The sequence below is a fragment of the Archocentrus centrarchus genome, chromosome 12 (assembly GCF_007364275.1).
Source record: "Archocentrus centrarchus isolate MPI-CPG fArcCen1 chromosome 12, fArcCen1, whole genome shotgun sequence".
Taxonomy (NCBI): domain Eukaryota; kingdom Metazoa; phylum Chordata; class Actinopteri; order Cichliformes; family Cichlidae; genus Archocentrus; species Archocentrus centrarchus.
The window spans coordinates 23,504,648-23,529,981 of record NC_044357.1 but is presented as its reverse complement, the minus strand read 5'-3'; the positions used below and the strand labels follow the sequence as shown (position 1 = coordinate 23,529,981).

Below are 25,334 nucleotides of genomic sequence, written 5' to 3'. Positions count from 1 at the left end.
TAAATGAAGAGAGAGAGAGGGGGGGAAAAAACTGACTTACATTAATCCTGTTATGAAACGTTGAGTAGCAGCATGAACATAATGATATCAAAATATCTTAACAGTATTAGGGGCATGGCTGCAGTGATGCTGCATGACATGCAAATATAATTTTAGCTGCAACAGTGTAAGTTATTATATGAATTTTAATACTGGAAACGCATGATATCACAGCCAAGGCCAAGTGGCTAAACAGGAGTATGCTAAGGATATCTTTGAAGGCAAATTTATTATAAAATATAAATTCTTACAATAATTAGATGCAAAAAAGAAGATAAATATGCCTCATGCCTCTTTAGTTTTAATACACTCTGAGGCCTGCATGTCCAGGTCATGCAAGAGATTATTATAAAGAAAATTTGTTATTAGAGCTATTTAACCTACACATACAGGTCTGTTAGAGAGCACCATGTAGGTGAGAACGTGTCAGCTCATAATAAAAATAATGCTTGGTAATAATAAAACACTATTGGCTGAATAAGTCTCCATTAACCATATTTATGGCAGAACTACTGTTAAAGTCCCTTTAGAAGAATATGAAGTGCCCAAAGTCCACAGAAATCATGACTAATGCCTAATTTAATGGCACACACGCCCTCTTTAATCACTTTGGGAAAGTTAGAGTATTATTTAATTTTTCTTTAAAAAGTACAATAACAGGGTCAAATTAGCATACATATTTTAATCCTATACAAGTTTTACTGGGATATTTTTAAAGAATCGTAAGGATGATATATTTGATCAAAATAAAATAGGCTCGTTAAAATGATTTGCAATCACAAATGCAAAGAAATGTTATGCTGCATCTTTCTATATATATTAGCTTTCTATATGCAGTAAGCTGGTGTAACATAAACAGCATTAAAGGGTGTTTTTTTATGTTATATCATAAGTGCAAAAATGCCAAAAACTCCAATTAGAAGTTAAATTATGGACAAAAGCACAAAAATAATTAATGTCCTTAAGAGATATTGCATTAATATTATTGGCATTTCCCCATGTTAAAAACAGGACAGGATTTCTAGATGTGTCAATCAGCCTGTCTTAATTTGAAGAAAAGAAATTCAAACAAAGGAGGGCAGCAGCAGCTAAAATGTGTCTCTGCTCATTATAAACGCAGACCGAACATTAATTTATGCAATCATCTGTCCTTGCACGCCCACAAGCTGACACCAGCAGCTCAGAGCAGTTAGACCGGGATATCGATAGACCTGCTAATAGTCCGAGTTAGATCGTTTATCTCCCCGATGCTTGTTTTCCCTCTTTATTTGTCGCAGCTGTGAGAGAGATTGAACCGTGCTCGGCACACACGCATCCAGGCCCGGCATTAAGAGCGGTGATGGATCGAGTATCTGCAGCTTTTGGTCCGGGTTTCATTCATTTGAATTCTGCTTGATTTGAAGTAAAACAGAAAGCCTCACAAACGCCTCGATTCAGGAAATCTTGAACCGTCTGTAAGTGAGAAGCTCAGAGTGTGTTTACGTTCAGCCACGCCGACACGCAGGCCTGATGCCATCCAGACGGGTTACCTGTCAGGGTCAGATGTCTCATTTTGATAGCGTGAAATGTTCTGTTGTAAAGCTTTACAGTAGCTCATCCTGTAGCACAGCAGGAATCAGTATTCAGCTTCAGTCTGTCTTAACGTGGGCTCGATTTTCCTGTAGATGTGTAGAGCAGATGGTGACTAGTTCTGATGATTATCTCATATGTTTAAGTCAGATATGAAGTAGATATGAAGTGTTTCATTCCAAAATAAGCCATCCAACATTTGGCAAAAGTGACACTTTAGAATGAAAACATATTTTTCACCAAGGTGAGCAGGCGATATAAGTGGTCCTGTTTATTTTTCACAGATGCTGAAAGAGGAATTTGATTTCTCTCCGCCTCACGAAAATAATCCCACAGTGTTTTGGAACACCGAGTCTTCATTTCAGTGTTTAGCTCTGAGCTGGGAGTCTGATTAGGACTGAGTACAGACCCAAATGTGTCCATAGCATCAAGAGGAAACCAGTGAAGCACCTAAAGCTGACATTAAGAGGTGCTGACCAAAGTCATGAAGCTGATTTCTTCACTTAAACTCCAAATTAAAAACTTGCACGTTGACTTTGATTTTTAATATCAATGCCTTCTGTTTCTATTTTATTTTTTAAGAAAGACATCATGCTGTTATCAAGCCAAAGGCTCATACTGTAAATCATTTTACGTTTAATACCTCAGAGCATCACATTCTGTGGTCACTCTGCTGAGGCTGACTCTAATTCCTCTGTTATAATAAAACACAACAAGACAGGATCAATGATTTTAAGTTATTTATCTATATATTTTATTGCAGTTGCATTGTTTCTCTAAATTGCCGTGGACCGTCGCTCTCTATAAAAATGTTATTCTCCAAAGGACTCGAACATTAGGGACTTAATGTTGGGATTTATCCACCTTGAGTCTGTGATTCTGGACTCGTCTGTTTTTCCATGACTTGGAATTTGCATGTTTTGATGAAGGACTTGATTTGGGAATTGAGTTTTCACTTGTTGGACTCATGTTGGCATTCGATCCTGGACTCGCTTATCCTCTCACGATTGGAAACGTACCTGTCTTGATTTTGGACTTGGATCTTGACATGGTAGTCTTTGTGTGGGACTTGTTGCCTGCAGGATGTGGGCCTTAATTTGGGCATGGACTCGTTACCTGGGACTTGACTTTTGACTTGTTGGAACGTGACCCTCGACACTTGCTGGACTTGGAACTTTCATGTTTTGATGAAGGACTTAATTTGTAACACACCAGCCGAGATTTGGGACTTGACTCTTCACCTGTTGGTCTTATGCGGGCACTTGCCCTGGACTTGCAAATCTTATGACTGGGAACTTACCTGTTGCCCTTATATGCACATGCAGGACTTGGACCTTGCTTGTCTTTAGTTGGGTCCTGACTGTGAACTTCTTTGCACTGATTTGAGACTTGAGTTTTGACTTGTTGGAACGTGACCCTCAACACTTGTTGGATTTGAACATGACCCTGGACTTAGCTGCCAGTCTTGATGTAGGACATTACTTGGACACACACATCCATGTCTTGGTCCTTGTTTGTCGTCACTCGGGACTTAACTACAGACTTCTTAGCGCTGTTTGGGGTCTTGACATTTTACTTCTTGGACTTTTCTTGGGGACATGACCCTGGACTTACCAATATTTAAAACTTGTTTTGCAAAACATCTTTTTTCTCACCACAACTGTCCTTGGAAAAATGTTTGCATTGGTTTAATTGTTCTTTAATGAGTCCCTGAAGTTCTTGTATAGCAGCAAGAACCTGTGTGAGAACTTTGGCTTCTTGAAAAACAAACAGTGTATTTCTCAGAGTCAGGTGGTTGGCACTCAAACAGATGTATCTTAGTATTAAATCAACCAATACCCAGCCCGAGACCTGATAAAATCCAAACAAAGTTTCCTTCCAAAACAAGACATCATGCATTAAAAAACAAAAAGCAGACAGTATACCCTATGGAGAGAAAAAAGTACACATTACCATTAAATTTATGACATTTCCTAATAAGACCGTAATGAGATGAGAAGCTGACAGCTCTCAGCCAAGTGTTGGATTGGCGTTTTGGAATGAAGCTTTTCACGTGAAGCTGCAGTGATGTTTTTGTAGAGATTGTCTTGCTGTGTGCAGTGTCAGTGCTCTCGGAGGTAATGTGCACTCTGTTTGTCTTGTAGATGTTTTCCCCTCCTGTTAGCAGTGGAAAGAACGGGCCGACCTCCCTGGGGAGTGGACATTTCTCCGGCTCAAGTACGTCAGCTTTCTCTCTTTTTTTCCTCCCTCCCTTTCTTCTTCCTCCTCTTCTTCTTCTTCTTCTTCTGCTCTTTTCCTCAGCCTCCTCCTCCCCTTCCTCTTACACCTGCTCACTGCTGCTTTGTTTGCTGTTTGAATTTTCTAATGCAGGTAACAGTGTTCTGCACATGGATGTGCAGTTTTTGTGGGTTTTTATATTTCGAGGAGACTTTGAAAGCCAAACGAGATGTGGCTTAACAACACAGCATACTCATACTGTATAAAATTTTTTTTATATTCCTCATATTCTGTACAAACAATAACGGTGAGGTGATTTTCTTCTTTGGGGGGGCGGTGGGAGACATCCCGTTTGTTTTTCAGCTGCTCAGGTTCATTCCTGAAGGAGACTTCCTGTTTTTCTGATTTGCTGCTCTCATTCTTTCCTGCCTGTGTTGTGGAGATCAGTTTGCTTTGTTTTGCTGTGCAGTGGTGCTGTTTGTGTCAAACAGGCGCAGTCTGGCTTCATCAGAGGTGGAACATGGTGGCTTCAACTTGATATTGATAATGTTGGTTCATCATGTTGTGTCTGTCTTTAACCCTCAGTCCAGTCTGATGTAATTCAGTCAGTGATTTCTTTGGGTTAGTTATGGAGTCCGTTTCATTCATCCAGCCGGTCGGTGATTAAATATGACGCACGGTCACTAAGTACAACAGCGAGGTTGTAAACTGGTCAGAAATGAGTCAGTGAGTCTCTAGGTATGAAGTGCTATTGATTCATTCATCCAGTCACATTCTTAGTAATAAATACTCCAGAGGGTGATATTCAAAAACAGAGTTCAATTGTTGACAAGGTAGGCCACAAAAGGACATAAATGATGCAAAAAAAATTTTTTATATTTGTTAAATAAACTTTTAATGTTTGCATGCTAAAGTAGTGTTGATTAAGTAGTAATAATGGTGTTTCTGTCAGCCTAAAGTTAATTCAGCTGTGGTGATCTCCTGCTGACTGGCAGTCAGTGTTACTCTAAGTCAAAACAGGAGTACCGACCTCCACGCAGAGCTCAGAACAGTGGCTCAGTCTTTCCACAAAGGTGGATAAGATGCTTCATTTATTTTATCAGAGTTGTTGAAAGAAGACAGTAGAAAAAAAAACAGCTGGAGCACCATGGCCCGCTGTGTTTTAGTTTATAATGTTTAAACCTTCGCTATAATTTTCTAATACTAATAACTCTGGAGCTGGTTCAAGTGTAGAATTTACTTTAGTCAACAGCATGTTCAGAAAATTCAGAAACGCTGAATATTGTGTGTTCTGCCCCATTAGTGTGCCCGATTTCCCACCGTTACATACAGCACTGTGTGGGAATGTTCGGTTGGCTTTGCTGCAGTTACCCTGCTTTGCATTTTAAATTGTAGGCTGCAGTGTGAGTACGGGCCAGAGGATGTAAACACAGTGATGTCATATCATTACTAGAAAATGATTCAAAAGAATCGGTCTGGTACTGGTTCAGTGCCTTGTCAGTTTTGCACTGACTGTGTGTAGCACTCATAATGTTATTGACCACTGATTGAATTTGTCACTTGGACCTCATATACTTCTATTTCTTAGTATATTCAGGTGTATCTCGGGGGCTTTTCCATAAGTATGGGGAGTTTGGATCAGGAGATTGATAGATGGATTGGCTCCGCCTCTGCTCAGGTCTCTGAGCTGAGCCTGAAGGCAAAGCTGTTGTTTTACTGGCCGTTCTATATCGGTACCTTTACCCAGTGTATGAAAAGTGAGCTTTGTCCAGTGGGTGTCAGGGATGACCCTTAGAGATAGAGTGAAGAGCTCAGTCACTGGAAGGAGCCAATTGCAGTGGTCTGGACATCTCAGTAGATGCCCCCTGGCCTCCTGGGTGCGGTGTTTCAGACACATCTAACTATGAGGAGACCCTGGGGCAGACCCAGGATATGCTAGGGAAATTGTGTCTTTCAGCTGTCATGGGAATACCTGTGTGTACCCCCAGAAGAGCAGGAGGTGGTCAGGTAGCAGGAGGTCTGGCTATCTTTGTTCAGACAGCTGCCCCCTCGACCAGGTCCTTCTGCTCATGAACAGTAGAAAAATGGACAGATGGATGGATGATCTTAACAAATCTAAGATGCATTCAGAAAGGACCAAAATCCAGTTATCGAAATTGTCTCCTAAGATGCATTCTGGCCAGATCCAAGACTGAAAACAGATTAAGGCAATAAAACTGTAGCTGTTGTCCATGAAGATGATTCATCCGCTGGTTTCTGCTCCTTTGTGGCTAGCTGTTAGCAAGCTAAGCTAGCAAAGCTATTGTTTTTGTTCTCAGACTTCTTCAGCAGAGCAGCATCGTTCTGCTCTTTTTGTTGAGCAGCTTCAGGTTAATCCCTGTGGACTGATTGAGATCGCGACTGGTGATGGGTCAGCTGAGACGCATATATGAGAATAATATTTGCTCAGCGATTTAGTCAGTTATGTTCTAAAAAAAAATAGCAGTACTGTCTAAATGTATTTGTACAAGTATCTTAATTGTAATTGTTACAATGCAGTTTCCCAATAGTTCTGGTCCAGTTAATAAATTAAAGGATGAAAAACGAAGGCCGATGCTGGGCTGGGAATCTGCAGCTTTCTTATACTGTGTATCGATCATATTTGCAATGAGTTTGTCAAATAAAAGTGCGTTACCCCATGACATGCCTTTTAAGTCATAATATCTGCAGTCTTTGTGTTATAAATCACAGGTTCTCCACCTTGTGCCACTCCTGCCACCTCTGTGGTTGGATGCGTCACTCTTTGCTGTGAGATCACGTTGTAGGTTTGGGTGCATCCTCATGGATTTCACAGGACTGCGCTGTGTTACACTGTATCTGTTATTTGTTTGGCAGCATGTGCAGCATTTATTAAGCAGCCTTCAGCCGCCATAGCGGTGGGATACTTTCTGTTTAAAGTCTTTTCTGGAAGGTCTTCACAGAAAGCAGCCGTGTCCTTTCCGTCGCTCCCGCTCATGTTATTTGCCTCTAAACGGCGTTCGGAAGCCATTTTGTTAGTTGGCTGGAAAACAGAGAGATGGCGAGGCATCTTCTTGTTTACTGCTTCGTTGTGCGGTTGTTGTTGTTTGTGCTCTGCGGTTTCGGTGTTGTTGTTTGCTCCTGTGCCGTGCATACAAATGCGAGGGAGGACGACAAATGTTACGATTCTGGCAAAAAAAAAAAAAAAAAGTCTCGGTTTTGTAGAATTTGTAGCGGTTGTTAGGCCTTCGGTTTGCTCCCTCAAAGTGTATCTTCATGTTAGGATTGTTGTTTTTTTTTTCCCTTTTGATACAGGAACACACAGTGGAGTAACGTGCACATACACTCGTACTACGATACATACACGCACACACGCACGCATCTAAACACCCTCGTGTACCAGATGCAACACACACACACACACACACGCTCTGCTCACCCCTGCTGTGGCTTTCTGCAGGCCTCCGCATTTTGATGAGCCTGGTGCTGTTTGTGAATGCAGCTAATTAGAACTCTATAGACCTACACAACCATGAGAGCAGCGGTTTCCAAAGGCTGGGGTGAGGCCAGAGGCTGGGACGTGCTGACACGGAATGGGGCCATTCACTTCGGGCTGATAGGAGTTACTTTGCTTTGAATGCACTTACATACATTTAAAATTTGGCATTCATACTGAGTCCTGTCAAGTATTTTCTTCTGTTTGCAAATGCATACCTTAAGCTGTTTTTTACTGTTCTGGTTAATGTTACTTAAATGCTGAACTTTGCAGTTTTTCACACAGTCAGTTTGTAGCCCACCGAAAAATAATCTGAACCATCAGACTTCAAGATTGCAAAATGAATTTCACATAGTTCTTTTTTTCTTTTAATTTGACTTGGGAGGAAAAAATGCTTTAAAAGGCTTGTGAGAATTTGGGAAACTTTTTCTACTATTCTACTTTTCTACTATCCTCACCTGTCCTCTGAGTATTATGACTGAGAACTTTCATAGCCATACTACACTATACTGCCAAAAGTATTCACTCACCATACAAATCATTGAATTCAGGTGTTCCAGTCACTTCCACAGGTGTATAAACCAAGCACCTCAGCATGCAGACTGTTGCTACAAACATCAGTGAAAGAATTCAGTGAATTCCAGCGTGGTACCGTGATAGGATGATACCTGTACAACAAGTCCAGTCACTACTAAATATTCCACAGTCAGCTGTTAGTGGGATTATAACAATCTGGAATTGGGAACAACCGCAACTCAGCCATGAAGTAGCAGGCCAGTGTGTAGAGGTCACCACCTTTCTGCAGAGTCAATCACTACAGACCTCCAATCATGGAATGAGTTTCCATGGCAGCTGCATCCAAGCCTTACATCACCAAGCTCAATGCAAAGCGTCGGATGCAGTGGTGTAAAGCATGCCACCACTGGACTCTAGAGCAGTGGAGACGTGTTCTCTGGAGGGATGAATCATGCCTCTCCGTCTGGCAAGCCAATGGAGGAGTCTGGGTTTGGTGGTTGCCAGGAGAACGGTACCTGTCTGACTGCACTGTGCCAAGTGTAAAGTTTGGTGGAGGGGGGGGGGGGGGGGGGGGTTATGGTGTGGGGGGGTTTTCAGGAGTTGGGCTCGGCCCCTTAGTTCCAGTGAAAGGAACTCTTAATGCTTCAGCATACCAAGACATTTGGGACAGTTTTGATGCTCCAACTCTGTGGAACAGTTTGGGGATGGCCCCGTCCTGTTCCAACATGGCTGCACACCAGTGCCCAAAGCAGCTCCATAAAGACATGGATGAACCAGTTTGGTGTGGAAGAACTTGACTGGCCTGCACAGAGTCCTGACCTCAGCCTGATAGAACACCTTTGGGATGGATTAGAGCAGAGACTGTGAGCCAGGCCTTCTCTCCAACATCAGTGTCTGACCTCACAGATGTGCTTCTGGAAGAATGGTCAGAATTCCCATAAACACTCCTAAACCTGTGGAAAGACTTCCCAGAAGAGCCGAAGCTGTTATAGCTGCAGAGGGTGGGCCCATAATAAACCCTCTGGATTAAGAATGGATGTTACTCAGGTTCATGTGTGTGAAGGCAGATGAGCGAATACTTTTGGCAGTATAATGTATGTCCACCAATCTCTACCAAATCTGATAGTTCCTAAGAGAGACGTTGAATTTTCTTTTTTTAAATGGTGGACATTTATCATGTGCTTATGAAAAGACACACAACAGTGGTAGAACCCTACTAACATTATACATTACTGCAAAAAAGCTTACACAAGAAAGAACGTTGTGTGTGGACCAGTGCAAGAAAAGAGGTGTAATTTCCTGTTGGTTCTCACCATGAGATCTGTGTCTTTGAACTGCTTAAATTGCTTTGATGTACCTCAAAAGGAAAATCATAAACACACTCTGCTGTTGCTCCTATGCCGTCAGCTTCCAGTCCACATTATTTTTATCATCTCAGTGCAAAAGAATCCTGACATTTCCAGGAATTTGCCATCTGCTGAAGTGTAGGTTTCATGACACCCCTAAATTGATGGGGCCTTGCAGGCTTCACTCAGTATGCAAAGACAGAGTCTCTGTTTTATTGATAAGTTGAAAAAAAAATCAACAAATAAAATCTATATGTACACATAAATGAACAGATAACCATCTTTTCTATGACATAGTCCAGCTCACAGCACATCTTGCTGTGTCCTGTTCTCTGGGTTTCACCAGAGACCATATGATATGATTGCTGAGTATTGCAATATATGTTATTGCAATACTCAGCAATCATATGATATGATTGCTGAGTATTGCAATAACATATATTGCGACTTATCATCTTTTTTCAACATGTCGCAAGTTAATGGAAAACTTTCTGCTGCACTCATATTTCCCTCAGCTTACCCTTGGTACGGCTGTGTCTGTGAAGAGCACATGCCTGGGTTCCAGTGCCATCAGCATGTAACAGAACCACTCGTTTTGCACAAGATTGTATGGACAGAGGTCTTTGCATGTGAAGCAGGTTTTAGCTCGCTCTGAATTGGGAGGATGGGCTGTCGAGCTAAGCATGTCCAGTGCTGGCTAACTTTTCGGTTGAGCTGAATTAACGTTAGCTTGCCTGCCCTCAGCTAACGTTAGCTTAGGATGATGGCACAGGAGATGAGACCTTGTGATGGTTGTAGTATTCTCGGAGTATTTGACTTTCATAGGACACTCCTTGCAAATCCCACGTGTATCTCATATCCATCTCCTTTGTCCCACCCTTGTTAATAACTGTACATCTATATATTTGATTTAAATGTGGACGATGCTTTTCTGGACAGGGGCTGAAGATGATGCCGATTCTACAGCATCTCTACATTGAACCTGCTGTTAGTTAGCAAGTCACTCACTCAGCAAAGATACATTAAAGTGATGTCTTTCAAACCTCGTTGCTGCATGCTGAAATTAAGTATCCTGATGTGATACCTGCTCACATGTTTTAGGAGAAAGAAAATGGTCTAAAATTGACCTAGTTTTGATCTTTGGTGCTGTGGACACATTGTAACTCAACACTGCTCCACAGTAATTCACATTTCCCCAACACACCTCTTTGTGTTTAATTTCCTATATTTTAACTGAAGAAGATATCTTGCCACCAAGACCTCCAGAAAATAGGTGGTGAAGCAAAGTTTGGATGTAATCAGAGCCTTGGATAAAAACATGAAACACAGAGATGTCGAATAAAAATAAGGTCTCAGTCAGACAGAGGCAGGAGTGTAAAAATATTGTGTAGGATTTGGTTTATCTGATGCTTTTGAGGATAAGGAGTGACATTTTCACCAAACATGTCCTCGTGTAGAGACTGAACTCTGAAATGACAGCACAGATCTGTGAATGTACCTCCACGTAAGCTCTCGTATTTCTGGCCATAAATTCACCTTAAAAACACAAAAGCATCTAAACATAAACACCGCACAGTCCCGGCTGACATGCTCAGCCCACGGTCATCACCAACCAGGAAGTGGATTAGGCGTTTTAATTATTGAGAGATTTCGCCGTTGTTGTTGTTTATTTTGGGATCATCCCTGGAAAGATAATGCACACTTCAAACTCTCTGTGTGTGTGTTTCTAATCTCCTCCTGGATGAAGCCGTTCAGTGAGCGGCTTCACTCCGCCTGTCAAAACCACCGCCGCCACCACCACTCGTCTATTTCAGGTCTTGGCTGGTTTTGGTGTTTTCCTCTTTTTTTTTTTTTTTATTAAAAAAAAAAAGCCGTTGTAACCTCTCAGATCTGCTGTTTGTTTCCCTGTCAGTGTTGTTGGAAGGAGACCGAGATGTGTGTGTGTGTGTGTGTGTGTGAGCGAGCGAGAGGGTGTAAATGTGCATGTCCTCAGCTGAATGAAGGTTGAGCATAAAAAAAAAAATGCGTGCAAGAGATTTGAAGCAGTGATTTTGAATTGTCTGTCTGAAGAAGCACGTATGTGTGGGCAGGTGTGTGTGTGTGCGTGTGTGTGTATGTGTGTGTGTGTGTGTGTGTGTGTGTGTGTGTGTGTATAGATGGGACCTTGGAGGGTGGGGGCAGGAGGGAAGAGGTTTGGCAGTGTGAGGGCCAACCATCAACCCCGCGGTCATGTGATAAAGTTGGCACTGAGACATGAAGGAAATGTTTCCTGGGAGCAGAAAGAAACAAAGGAGGTGATGGAGGAAGGAAAGAAGGAAAGAAGGAAAGAAGGAAGGAAAGAATAAGGGAAGCAAAAGAGGAATCTTCAGTGAATGGAAATAAAAATAAAAAACAGTTGAGATGGAATAATGGATGGAAAGTTATGGAAGTAAAAACTTTGGAAAGATAGAACAAAGAAATGAAATGGTGCAGTAAGGAAATTAAACAAGGGAGGGAGCAGAGCTACAAGGAACTAAAAAAGGAAGAAAGGAAGGGATGAGAAAGGAAAAGGAAAAAAACAAGATACGAGAGGAAAGAACAGAAAGAAAGAGGAAGATATTTAAGAGTAACTTGAAAGGAAAAAGGACAGATTAGATGGGACTGAAGCAGGAAGTAGCAAGAAGGTTGAAAAGTAGGAAGGAAGCAAGGAATAAAGGAAATAGAAAAGGGTTAATGGAGAGTTGATAAAGCAAAAGCTAAGAATTTAATGATGAAGGAAGAAAGTTAGATGGTAAATTAAATGGTAAAAGAAAGGAAAGAAGGATAAAGGAAAAGAGAGAAGGAAAAGAGTGAGGATGAAGAAGCTGAAGGGAGGAAATGATGATGAATCATGAAAGGAAACAATGGGAAAAGAAGGAAAACAGAAGGATGAAACAAAATTGAAATTTAGGAGGTTTGATGCTGGAGTGGCTCAAACCAAGACTGGGATTCGTGTCCCGTGTTGGACTTTTAGCATTTATCATCAGCATCCTTTAAAATATTTTGACGTATGATTAGGCTGATTTCTCTTGCTGTGTGGTTTTGTTTAGGAAAAGCTGACATCACCAGAAAACCAACAGAAGTGTCTGATTAATTATTTACTTTTTAAATGGGTTTAATGAAAAACCTTCATTGAGAGAGGCAGGACGTGTCAGGGTGGTCACCGGGAGGGTGGAGGACAATCTTGTTGCTTTCTGTGGTGCCACCACATTACATGACACTGCTAATGCAGGGTTAAGAGGTTGTTGTTATTTCCTGTATTTTTGGGAGACCGGGCCCCTCAGAGGCAACATCAGGACCTCCAGAGGAGTTCACGGCTTCAGTATATCCACCTGTAAATAAGCTTTACTCCAACAGGAAGAAGCTGCAGATTCATACACAGTAATATTAATACTTTACTGGTTACATAGTTTCTAAAGTAAATAGGTGGATATGTATATTCAGGATTCTAAGATGATTCACATGAAACAATATGAGAGTCTGAATGCAGACCTTCCTTCAGTGTAAGCCAAAACAAACAGTACAGTGTGGCTCACTGATGTGTTTTTATAACATTTTGGACAACTGCTGAGCTTGATGGCACGGGGAAATACGATATACAAATGTAACTATACAAACAATACTTTCAAAAGGAACAAATTCATGGCTGCTTGGTGTTTCTTTTCATTGGATTTGTTGGCAGGAGGAAAAAAATAAAAGCATCAACATTCCTCCTTTAAGAACATCATCTCTCTGAATGATCGCCAAATCGGGAAGCTTTATCCTGTTTTATTTTTGTCCCACCTTCCACCCCAGTGTCTTCTTTCTTTTCTTGTCAAACCAAAGACAAACAGAAAAAAAAAAACGCAGCAGCTCTGTCGCCTCTGCCAGCGAGCTTCACGCATTAGCAGAGAAATTTGGGCGAGGGCAGATACAGCCCCGATGGCATGCCTGATTTTTGTTCTCCTAATTGGCATAGCTTATTAAGTCACAGTTCACAGCGGAGAAAAAAGGGGGTTGCTTTAATAATATCCCCTCTCCCGTTTGATTTGATGCACTTGTACCGAGACAGATAACGCGCTTCAGCGCGGCGAGTGACGCCCCCACCGCCACCCTCTTGTCTTTATTCAGTCAAATCTGCCTCCGTTACGCCCGTCACTCAAAAACACCCCGGCTGGTCGCTTTCAAAATAGAGATGGAGAACAGGAGCCAGTCGCTTAATACCTCACCCTCCCACCTTCTCTCTGCCTCTGAGGCTGTTAAATTGTCTCATTTCCCCGGCAAGGCGATGCAGAACGACTCACAAAAACACCCAACCATGCTCTTAATTGTGGTGCGGATTAGGGATTAATAGGCGTTTTTAGCCATAATGGCAAATATTATTAGCCCCATTTGCTTTTCTAATGCTAATAATGACTCTGCTAATAATGGCAGTGATTTCAAGGTTAGCGCCTGTGAGTGCTCGGCATGGATTTGTGTGTGTGTGTGGTTTTGTTGTTTTGTTGTTTTTTTTTCTCAAAGCTCAGGAGATTGACGTGCCGCTTGCTTCGACGGGCCGGCTCGCTACCGAGTCGCAGCTCCATATGTTTTCCCCAAAGATCGCGCTGAAAGGTTCTGAGCCGGGCTGAGATGTTAAGTTTCGATTAGTCTTGCATTTTCCAGGTTCCACTGAGTCCAGCTTATTAACATGTTTGTGTCATTTGTTTTGGTGTTTTTGGCTTTGCTTTAATCCAGGAGTCATCGATCCTCTGTTTCTGGTAATTTGGTGAAATAAGCTGATAATCCAGACTTTGTTTTGGGTTCAAGTTCACTTTGTTGGACAGACGTGGTTTTGCTTTTATGAGGTGGGAGTTTGCAGCTAATTTTCTGTGTGGTTTTGGTTATTTGCTGGTACAACCTTGGGTATTGTGAGTCAGCATCCATCCATCCATCCATCCATCCATCCATCCATCCATCCATCCATCCATCCATCCATCCATCATCCATCCATCCATCCATCCATCCATCCATCCATCCATCCATCCATCCACTTTGCCTTTGCTAAACTGAATTTTAAAGCTTTAGTTTTTTTGATCATATTTGGAAGAAGAGATTTTTGTTTCAAGCTAGTTTTAGATTGGCACTTTGTTCCTACCATCTGATATGACTCACCACCTGATAGTGTTTCCACTTTGAAAAAGAACAATGCAGACTCATATGTGAGTCTTGTATGGAAAACTGCTTCCTCTGGACCTGCTGTTTGGTTCAGATTACCACTTGGTAAAGTTTAGACTTCAGTCATGCAGGCCTAGAGACTAGTTAGCGACCATTTGGCAACCACCGGTCAGTAGGGAAAGAATGTGTATTCCCTGGCTGGTTGGAAGTGGTTGCTTGAAGTTGCTGGTACTTGCTTATTTGCTAAGGCTCCATTCACTCAGGCCTGGAGACTGGTCAGGGACCTCCTGGCTACCGCTGGATGCTATCAAAAATTATGTACTGAGTTGCTGAGTGGTTTCAGGAGGTTGCTGGCAGTCTGAAACACACTGTAATGCACTTTTTAGACCCTAACTGAGGTTCACCTATGCACCTGTTCAAACAACTGCTTGAGGAATTTCAAATTGAAACTATAGGTCATAATAAGAGTTTCCATGAAGGAACTATGGGGTCATCTTTTGGACAGGATCTCCCTGTTTTAGAAACTCAGCACTGGGTTATCTGAACCTTGATGTGTTTGTTCTGCCGTTCTGCACTTTTAAAGAATTGAGGATAAATAGGTGATGTTTTCCACTGCTTTGATATTTGCGTGTCCAAATGCAAAAGTTGACTTTGACTTGTTATAACTGGATGTCAGAGACAATTATTTAAATGTTTGTAAGTTTAGTTTTGCCGATGTTTTGGACGGGCGCGCCAGCAGTGTTGTGTTACTTTGTGAAGCACTTTGTAATAAGTAGACTAAAGGTCGACAAAGTGCCAGTGTTTAATTGCTGGTCTTCATCAGCTTTTGGCTGGCGTCAGAAGTGAATGTTTTTAGAAGCATCTGTTGTGCACCTGCAGCTAGTTACCTGTCTGATTTGTATGCTTCAAGTATAAACCAGTCATTAACTGTGGAGAGTGGTTTGGAAGACAGACAGCAAAGGGAACACGCTTTTTCTTTTCATAGGGCAAATATGAATAAAGATTTTATCACCAAACATTTATTCTCTACTGTTTAAAATCTTGATTAACTTTCTTATTGGACTGAAGGGCCAATATTTGCTCTCCTTATTCAGCTTTACGGTATTTTGATGTAGCAGTTTACTGCCATTAGCAAGTGGCATGTCTATCCCGCCAAGGTCACTTTCAGTTGACAAGGTGTTGGTAATTAGCTGTTAATGCTTGAAGTGAAATGAAGAACTTGAGTTCTTACAATCTGTACAGCTGCATCCATTTGATCCACGTTTTGTGGCAGTTTTATGTTGCCAATTTCTCTGTCACTGATGTAGAAAAAGGGTATCAAGCATTCTTAATCCCATCTATAAAGCCATGATTGGCTCACTTTTCCGTGCTCAGGGGACAAACAAAAGATCCTGTCGTTATGTTTACAGATGTCTCTTGGACAATTATAGATGTTCAGAATGCTTTTTTTGGCCTGCAGGGGATATTTTAGTTGTAACTGACAATGTGAAACATGGACAGAGATTCCAGGTTGGACAAATACACCCTTAAACCTGCTTTCTATCTTAAAAGTCACTAGATGGTGATAGCTATAGTTGCAAAGACTTCTGGTTCTATAGAAATCTGTGGAAAAACAGCTTTCTGATTTCACCTGTGTAAACACTTTCCTGATAAGTTTATGGGCTCAAAATCTCATTTCAGGTTATACTGAATTTTAAAAAAAAGTATATTTTAAAAAAAAATCTTGGTTATAATATGTTTCAAAATGGAAGATTAACTGTGGTTCCACAGTTTCACAGTCAGACCCGATCACTACAGTCCTCCAAACTTCGTGTGAGTATCAGATCAGCTCAAGAATGGTGTGTAGAGAGCTTTATGGAATGGGTTTCCGTGGCTGACTTTGCTCCCAGCTTTGTGGGAACAGTTTGGGGATGGCCCCTTCCTGTTCCAACATGACTGCACACCAGTGCACAAAGCAGCTCCATAAAGACATGGATGAGCCAGTTTGGTGTGGAAGAACTTGACTGGCCTGCACAGAGTCCTGACCTCAGCCTGATAGAACACCTTTGGGATGGATTATAGCGGAGACTGTGAGCCAGGCCTTCTCTCCAACATCAGATGTGCTTCTGGAAGAATGGTCAGACACTCCTAAACCTGTGGAAAGACTTCCTAGAAGAGTTGAAGCTGTTATAGCTGCAGAGGCTGGGCCCACATCATATTAGACCCAATGGATAAAGAATGGATGTTACTCAGATTCATATGCGTGTAAAGACAGATGAGCGAATACTTTTAGCAATAGAGTGTATATAATTAATACTGTTTCTTAACCTAAAGTACGAGTGACAGAGGGAGAGGAAAAAGAGGGCGTAACTGCGTGGAAGGCGGGGGAGGGAAGAGACTGGGAAAAAAAAGTGGACGGGCGCGGACGGGCAAAAAAAAAGAGAGAGAGAGAGAGAAAGAAAAGAGAGAAAGAGAGAGAGAGAGAGAGAGAAAAAAGACGAGAGAGAGAGAGAGAGTAGACAGAGAGAGAGAGAGAGAGACAGGAGGAGAGAGAGAGAGAGGAGGAGAGAGAGAGAGAGAGAGAGAGAGAGAGACAGAGAGAGAGAGACAGAGAGAGAGACAGAGAGAGAGAGAGAGAGACAGAGAGAGAGAGAGAGAGACAGAGAGAGAGAGAGAGACAGAGAGAGAGAGAGAGAGACAGAGAGAGAGAGAGAGAGAGAGAGAGAGAGAGAGAGAGAGAGAGAAGAGAGAGAGGAGAGAGAGATAGAGAGAGAAGGAGAGAGAGAGAAGAGAGAGAGAAGAGAGAGAAGAGAGAAGACAGAGAGATAAGAGAGAAGATAGAGAGAGAGAGAGGAGACGAGGAGATAGTAGATATGATAGATAGAGAGACGAATAGTATATATAGATATATTAGATATATATAATATACATAGAGATAAGATACATAGACATATATATATATATATATATACATATATACATATATATATATATATATATATATATATATATATATACATACAGAAATCCAAATGGAAAGATTACCAATGACTGATATGTGTGATGGAAAATAGATACAAGAAGAACTGCACCGTCTGCCCCAGGACATTTTCCATTTGTTACGACGAGATTTGTGACATCAAACAACATGTGCTAGCAGAACCGATCATTTTGTTCAGAATATTAATTGCTTTCATATTAAAGATGAGCAAGCATGACGCAGAAAATTTAATTATGCCCTTAAAACAAGGGGATCTGTGAGGACTGGGGGCTGGAGGATGCAAAACAAAATGTGTTATTTAATAGTATATGGGAGTTGTCATTAAACGCTTAACCTTAATCGTTATATTTTTTTAATTTTGCTAAAATTGTTGATGCATGGATGCATGGATCATGCAGTGTCGATATAAAACAGATTTTTGGCTCTGAAGTGTTTGTCATAAGGTATCTGTGGTTTGCAAAAGTCTACATTTGATTTGTATGTGTACACTGGGCCTGCAGATCCTAACGTTAGCATTGTTATTATGAGGATGCTAGCGTTTAGCTGTAAGCACTGCTCGGCACAGCCTTGCAGATCAAGTGGCTGCACCTTTTTGTTGAGTTATTAGTTACATTCACAGGTGTCTTTTCTTTTCCTGCTCACTCTCAGAATCTGCTCATTTCCTCTCCTCCAATCAGCTGAAGGTAACTGAATACCCCTGTCACCTATGCTACCCCCAGCCCCCCACCCGCGGTGATCATGGTTTCAGTCCTTCATCTCCAGGATCTTTTGGTGAAACCTCACGTCTCCGGGCCTCCTTGTCGGCTGTAAAATAGCCTCTTCTTCTTGCTCTGCGGTCGGTCTGTGACGTGTGCGAGGTGTCGTGTGTTTCGGTCGCCGGCTCCCACACCTGTTCGCTCATATCGGCGGCGGCGGCGGCACAATCGCAGTCACCGAGCCTAATTACCCAGTCCTTAAAAAATAAAGAGACAGGGAACGTCAACCAGCCTGCCTGGCAATTACAGCGGCGCTCAACACCTCTCTGCAACAAACACCACTCCAATTAGAGGCAGCCAACTTATTTTGGGAGGCAGCAGTACGTGTGTGTGTGTGTGTGTGTGTGTGTGTGTGTGTGTGTGTGTGTGTGTGTGTGTGTGTGTGTGTGTGTGTCTGTGTACATGTTTATGCTTGTAAGTGCAAGTGTGTGACAAGCTAAATTGTTTTGGGAGCTTAAAACTTGCGTGTTCGGTGTGGCAGACGAGGGGCAAAATGAGTGTGTGTTTGTGAATGTGTGTAAATTGCTAGAGTGAAGTACGAAGAGGTGCGTTATGGGAATGTGGCGGCGAAGACAAAAGTTTGCGAATCAAATCTGGTGCGGTCAGTTCCACCCACATCTTTCCCGTGTTTCCTGCCTCTTCCTCTTCGCTGACACTTCTCATTCATCTGCTCTTCACTTCAACCTCCAACCGTCTACATCAGGTTACTTCACTTCACTCCGTTCTTCCTCTTCCTCTTCTCAACTTTTTCACCTACTCCTCCTCTTCCTCCTTCATCCATATTCTTCTGGTTATTTTCCTTCTTTTACTCACACTCCTTCCTTCTTCGCTCTTTCATTCTTCTACCACCTCCTCTCCTTTGCTCACCACAGTCCCATCTCTCTGTTTTAATCTGCCTCTGCATCTTCCCCTTCCTCCTCCTTTATTTGTATCTCCTGTTGTCGTTTTCAGTACTCATCCTTCTCCCATTCTTCAACACCGTTCCTTCTTCCTTAGGATCTTCCTCCCCCATGTCTTCATTTCCCTCCCCTTCCACTTCCTTTCTTTTTTCACTCATTCATCTTCTTCCTCAGTTTCTAGCTTCAGCTAAATCAGCAAACTTGTTGTTATTGTGTTTGTTCTGTTGCATCTTCCTGTTTTCCTCTAAAATTAGACCTACAGTATATTGAGGCTCTTTTGGGTGTTTTGATTTCAAAACTTCCTTTAGTCGTGTTTGCTACCATATTTTGCATTTGCTCCTAACCTTCAGCATTTGCTGCCTCTTCCTGCTTCTTTTCCACATTTCCTATTCCAGTTCCTCCTCAGTGACCTCGACACACACACACACAAAAACACTCAAATCTGACCTCAGGGGTGATTTTGTTTGTCAGTGGAACGAGACGGGAAGGGCACAAAGTAAAGTGTGAACAGTTTGAACAATTTGCAAACTTTATCGAGAACTAATTGCACTCTTTACAGACAGTTAACTGAAGACTTTTAAATCTGGAAACAAGGGAAACACCAAATCTTCATCTTTCTGGCATTAAGACTTTGGAAAGTAGACACTCTATAAAAACATGCACAGTTTTCCCTTTTTTTCCCAAGTTTTGTTTCATGCTAAGCTAAGCTACTCTAGCAATGGATACCATTTGAATTCAGATATTGATCATTTTTGTTATTTCCCTTACATTAGCCAATTGAGCTTTTTTTCAGGACAGCCACTTAATGGCAGGAACATTAGAGTGATCGTGTCGGGGTCGTGGAAACCGTAAGAAATGCAGGCTCAGATGCTGCGAGCCTGACTGCTGTTACCTGCTGAAGACCAGGCTCTGGTTGCTCAGCTGGGGCCAACATATACTCACATTCACCATCACTGTGAGTTCTTTGCTAGCTCTGCAGATAGCACAAAGCTGGGCTGCCTGTAACTTTTGGGGAGCTGCGATGTGGATAATTACATTTATTATTATTGCACAAAAGGACAAAAGGAGACTCCTTGGGCAAGATACTGAACCTCTGCGACGTGTTCATTGGAGCGTGACAGAAAGTAAAAGGCGCTTGGGTGAATGAGGCATGTTTTATGAAGTGCTCAAATAGAGTAGAAAAGCACTATATAAGAACCAGTCCATTTACCATACTTTGCAGTAGTAATGTGTGTTTGCAGTTTCAGTTTTGTTTTATAAGAATAAAAATAATCATGCATGTCACAGTTCCTTATAGACCGTAGTGCAAGTGTGCAAGGCAAAAAAGCAGGTTTGATGACTCTAACAACCATCGCTGCTCCTCCGACAGCATTGGTTAGATTTTAGTGAAACACGTTATGGGTCTTCACCCAAATTGTGTTCAAGGTCAAGGTCACGTTTCACTAACCTGTGACCTGTGGTGGATCATGAGCCGGATGAGCTGCTGCATCACTGATGTTCTGTCCATCGCTGGAATGACTTAAGTGCCTTTAAGCCTTTGCAAGGAACAACATGATGGTAAATGTAATGTAATTTCTGAATTTGAGACAGTAATATTTTTACGTTACGGCATTACAGAACACCCGGCAGTGATTGTGATATAAAAACATCGTAGGAGCAAAATACAAAACACGTTTTCACTTGTGAATTTTTATTTCTTCTTGCTGAGTTTCGACATTTCTTTCACTGGAAAAATCGAGAAGTATCACAAGCCTGGGTCTATTTGTGTGTGTGTGTGTGTGTGTGTGTGTGTGTGTGTGTAGAAGAGCGAAATCTAAAACATTGCAGGAATTTGGTGGAATCAGCCTACGTGTGTTTTCTTACTGAAAACCCACTTTGCAGCTTACATGAAAGCAAGACATATGTGTGATATAAAAGGAATGCATCAAGGCTATTGTATCTCTAAATTCTAAATTAGAAACATCCTGTTTCCTCCCCGATCCTCTTCCTATGCTTCCTGCTTTTCTCCCATTGCTCCTTTCTGCTGTTTCGACTCTCCTCAAACGCAGATGCGATTGAAGTCGCTCAAAGACAGATTTGCAGGTTTTGGACGTCGTCACAACCTGTTCGTTGAAGTCGTTTAATGTACAAATTGATTTGAGCTGACTTGCCAGGGACACACGTAACCCTCACGCCGCAGAGATCAGTGGGTTAAACCATCTGGTTCAGAGTTAGGGGTGAGGTAGAGGAGGGAAGCAGTACAATGGTTCATCCCGGCTTTTGTTTTATTCTCAGTTTTTTGGCAGCGAGGGCACCAGAGTGGCACTGCCAAATCCCTGTGTGTGTGCGTGCGTGTGTGTGTGTGTGTGTGGAAAAGGGGGGTTGGTTGGAAAATATAGCTTCTCCACACACACACAAGCACACAGGCTGACACACGTGCACAAGCACACACACACAGACTCTAAATTGTCTGGAACACCCCTACTGCCATCTGGTCCTGTGACTGGCCAGACACAGTGTATGGGTGTGTGCGTGTGTGTGTGTGTGTGGCATTATTGTGTTTTTGTTCATCCATGTAAGAGGGGGGAAAAAGAAATAAAAAAACACACTCTCTTAAAGCACACACAGCAAGATTAGCAGTAAATTTATGCCTGAATCTTTGGCTGTGTTTGTGTTCATTTGGATGTTCCTCCCTGACGTTTAATCGGTGTTTAGGTTCGGTGTGCAACTAGTTTATTTTGCAGAGTCTCGGTGTGTGTTTTTCTTTTGTTTTGCTTTGTGAAGACAAAAGGTCAGAGCCTGCTAAACTTAACAGAGATCATATTTATTATTTTTATTGCCTTTTTGTTTCTTTAAACTCAAGTTTAAACTGCAGAAATGATCTTTTTTTATTTACATATTGTAAAACTGAATCCATTTCAATAATGCCAAATTAAGATACGATAGATGACTATAGTCATCTCGGGTTTTTGAAACAGGACATGACAACCAAGACGCCAATCTCCCTGAGAAACGGGGTCCTTTTTTACCCTCTATGGGGAAAATAACTTCCTGCACCTGCCCCTTCCACTTCCTGCTTTATCCTCGCTGCTTTTCTTTGCTTCCCCACCCCCCCACGACCCTCCCGCAGCACCTTTGGGGGGCATGTCTAGTAGTAACTGAGCTTCTAACTTTGGCAGCGGTGATGCCGTGCTAAGTGGAATAAAGCCTTCTGCTCTGGGAGACTTGCTCAAGAGAACTGTGCTACAAGCTGTGAGCGTTTCATTGATAAAATAGTGAATTTTTGGCAAATGCACTTAAAGTGAATGCAGCGAGGAAAGAAGGCTGAAAGGAGAGGAAAAGATGGGCTGCCTCAGTGCACTGGTGTGTGTGTGTGTGTGTGTGTGTGTGTGTGTGTGTGTGTGTGTACCGAGACACATGCGGGTTGACCTGAGGAGACCAGACCGCTTCTTCCTCATTGGCTAAAGAACATCTGGCAGCCTGTGTGTGTGTGTGTGTGTGTGTGTGTGTGTGTGTGTGTGTGTGTGTGTGAGAGAGATACCACATTGATCTCCCCTCTCACATTCCACACTGTCAGGACTCTGAAAAGCAAAAACTCCTCACTCCAAACATTTGCCTCCCTCTCTCTCCCTCTTTCCATTCTTCCCTCCGTCTTTTCGTTTTTTGCTTCTCTCGCTCTGCGTCACTTTCTCGCTGCTCTTTCCCTCCGGCCTCCCCCTTTCCCCCGCTCCTCTCTCCCACTTCAGCATCATAGCTAACCGTCTTCTCTCAACCGTTCTGTTTTGTAAAGCTAAAAATAAAGGTTTCTTTGAATGTAAACTGTTTTCAGTCAGACATGAAAAACCAAATAAGTGAGCCGCCGTGATTAAATCCACAAAGATCTTTTGCTTCCACGTGGTTTCCTTTTGTGATATAATATTTTTTTGGCGGCGTGGACTGAAAATGCCAGACAAGTCGAGGACATGCTGTACTGTTCTGTCCCGAAATCACTGCGTGCACACAAATAAATGTCTTCCTCACTCTGGATGGAAAGCTGTTACATTGCACGCTGCCTGCTGTGTGATCGGCCACAGTTCAACGGTTAGCAAGTGGCACTTGATTTGATGCAGCAAAGTTTGGAGGAACCCTGCCGCTTCTGTAAATGGTATAAATGCTGCCTTGTTTTGTGGACGCTAAAACCGTGATCCTTTGGGGGTGGGGGGGCTAATGTGAAATACTACCTGAGACTTGAACTTGACAGGCCACACACGTTGAATCGTTAGTGATTTGGTTTTGGAAAGGAAGATGTGCAGCATGAAAAGTATGATCATCCTGGAAAGGTTTGCACCTGGATTTGGGATTGGTGCTGGTTGAGAATTCACTTTAATTTCTCAAACAATATTTAAGACTTGATTTGTTTGTGCTCAAGGATTTGAGACTTGACAAACTCTGCAACTGTACTTGTCTCAAATTACTTGATTCTAAGAGGACTTTTTATTAATCTTTGCAAACCTAATCTGGAATCAATTAAAATAACTTAAGAGGCGATTTGTCCTTATAGTAAACACAAGTCACTTGTGGCAGTTTTGCTACTTGTCTTGGACTTGAGGCCTAATTTGATACACAAATTACTGCTCAATGATTATTGCTCTAAAAACCTCTCAAGAACTTGAAGAAGATTAAGTTGGCGTTCTTAAAATTTTCCATTTATTTGTGACAACCTTGAAAATTCACTTGAAGTGAGCGACTTCAGGCCTGACTTGGACTCGTGCAGCGCTCTGTCTGGACTACGATCAGACTCCAAATGATATTTTGTTAATCTTCTAAACTGGCTGCTTCACTGCGCTGAATTATCTGTGAACTACTGTGGAATATTCATTGAAAAAGTTGAGAATTACTGTTGTGCATTTGTGGCTGTTTGTCTTATTTGACAGCTTTGTGTTTGCAATAACTTCAGGCTAAAACCTCCACTTGCACGCAGTGGTTTTAGCCTTTGGTTAAGAGGATGTTAAAGAGGACATTAGTTAGCTGTTTCTGTTTTTTTCCTCCCCCTTTAGACTTTCCTCTTTTCTCTTATTTTCCGGCCTGCTGCCTGTTGGATGGCCATCCTTCGACAGCTTGAAGCCATTTGAAGGACCAATTATCCAATAAATGCGGCTTTATGAAGTTCTATCCCTGCTGCTGTGTTCTTGGAAGGCAGAGGTGTATATCAATAAGATTTACAACGCCCGAGCTTTAAAAGAAACAGCCACCATTTGGAAGGATGTGACACCTACTTCTGCAAAGCAAAACAAACACATTTGCATTATACTGCAAAAAGATAAAGCATTAGAGTGTTTTGTTATCTTGGTTGCCAATCAGAAACCAAATGTTAGTGGTTGGAAAGCAATAAAGCTAAAGAATTGATCCACAAAATTACATTACAATGCCAGAAGGGATTTGCTCCCATCCTGCCACAAGGTCCAGCAACTGGTGTTGGGTGTTCATCTCAAAGGTTTTTGATGGAACTGAAGTCAAGACTCTGTGCAGATTAATCTTCCAAAAAAGTCCCACAAAGTTGGATGATCACTGTTGTCAAAATGTAATTTCATGATGCAGTTATATTTGAAGCTGCTGAGGCCTAGCTGGTACTTCATAGCATGCAGCAGTGTCAGCGTGTTTTGGCTCATATTAAATTAACTTCAGGAAGTAATTATTTCTTTAATTCACTTAATTATTTATTACTTCAGTTGATGCGTCTAAACAGTAAGTTTTCAAAGAGTAAGCTAACCTATTTTTGTATCTTTACCAGTATTCAAAACTTGAAACTGGATACATTTTCTTTGGCTCACCACCTTTACCTGTACATTTTGCTCTGACAAATGTGAGACTTGACCATAGACTTAAACCAGGTCTGGATTGACTTGGATTTACTCTAAAGACCTTGAGAATTGACTGGACTTTTCATGAATGACTTGGCATTGGAGAGACTTGACTCTAGACTTAACATGACCTTTCTGTGACCTGAACGCTATAAACAGATCTTGCATATGAATGTGCAGTGTCTGTAGCCAATATATCTTACACTGGAAGCCTATAAAAATGGTCTCTTGCCCCCACAGGCAAAATCAGCAAACTAGACAACTCCCAGATTGCTTCAGACCTTCAGAAGGACTTGTAAACAACGCTGTTTGAACTAGAATCGGGCTTACGCTGATATTCTTTCAATATTTCTGCAGTTACATTATGGGCTGTATGTGTAGTGGTTTACATATTTGACTAGCAAGTCAAAGATCCCCAGTTCGATCCCAGGAGGAGACATGAATCCCTTGGGAGTTGTTTCAGGAAAAAATTCAGCCAAATGAAAGCATGCAGAGTTACCTGTGATTCCCCCAAACACTTTTTAGTCACAATGGATGACCTCATAGAGAC

The 25,334-nt window shown here is 41.9% G+C and overlaps 1 protein-coding gene across 3 annotated transcripts in view; it reads left to right on the top strand.

The window, feature by feature from the left end:
- Nucleotides 1–25,334, top strand: part of tcf4 (transcription factor 4) — a 226,498-nt gene that overhangs the window by 1,640 nt on the left and 199,524 nt on the right. For all 3 annotated transcript variants that reach the window (XM_030743169.1, XM_030743166.1, XM_030743170.1), the window contains one exon: nt 3,753–3,825. In XM_030743169.1, coding sequence (XP_030599029.1) covers nt 3,753–3,825 — 73 coding nt within the window. The remainder of the gene's footprint in view (nt 1–3,752; nt 3,826–25,334) is intronic.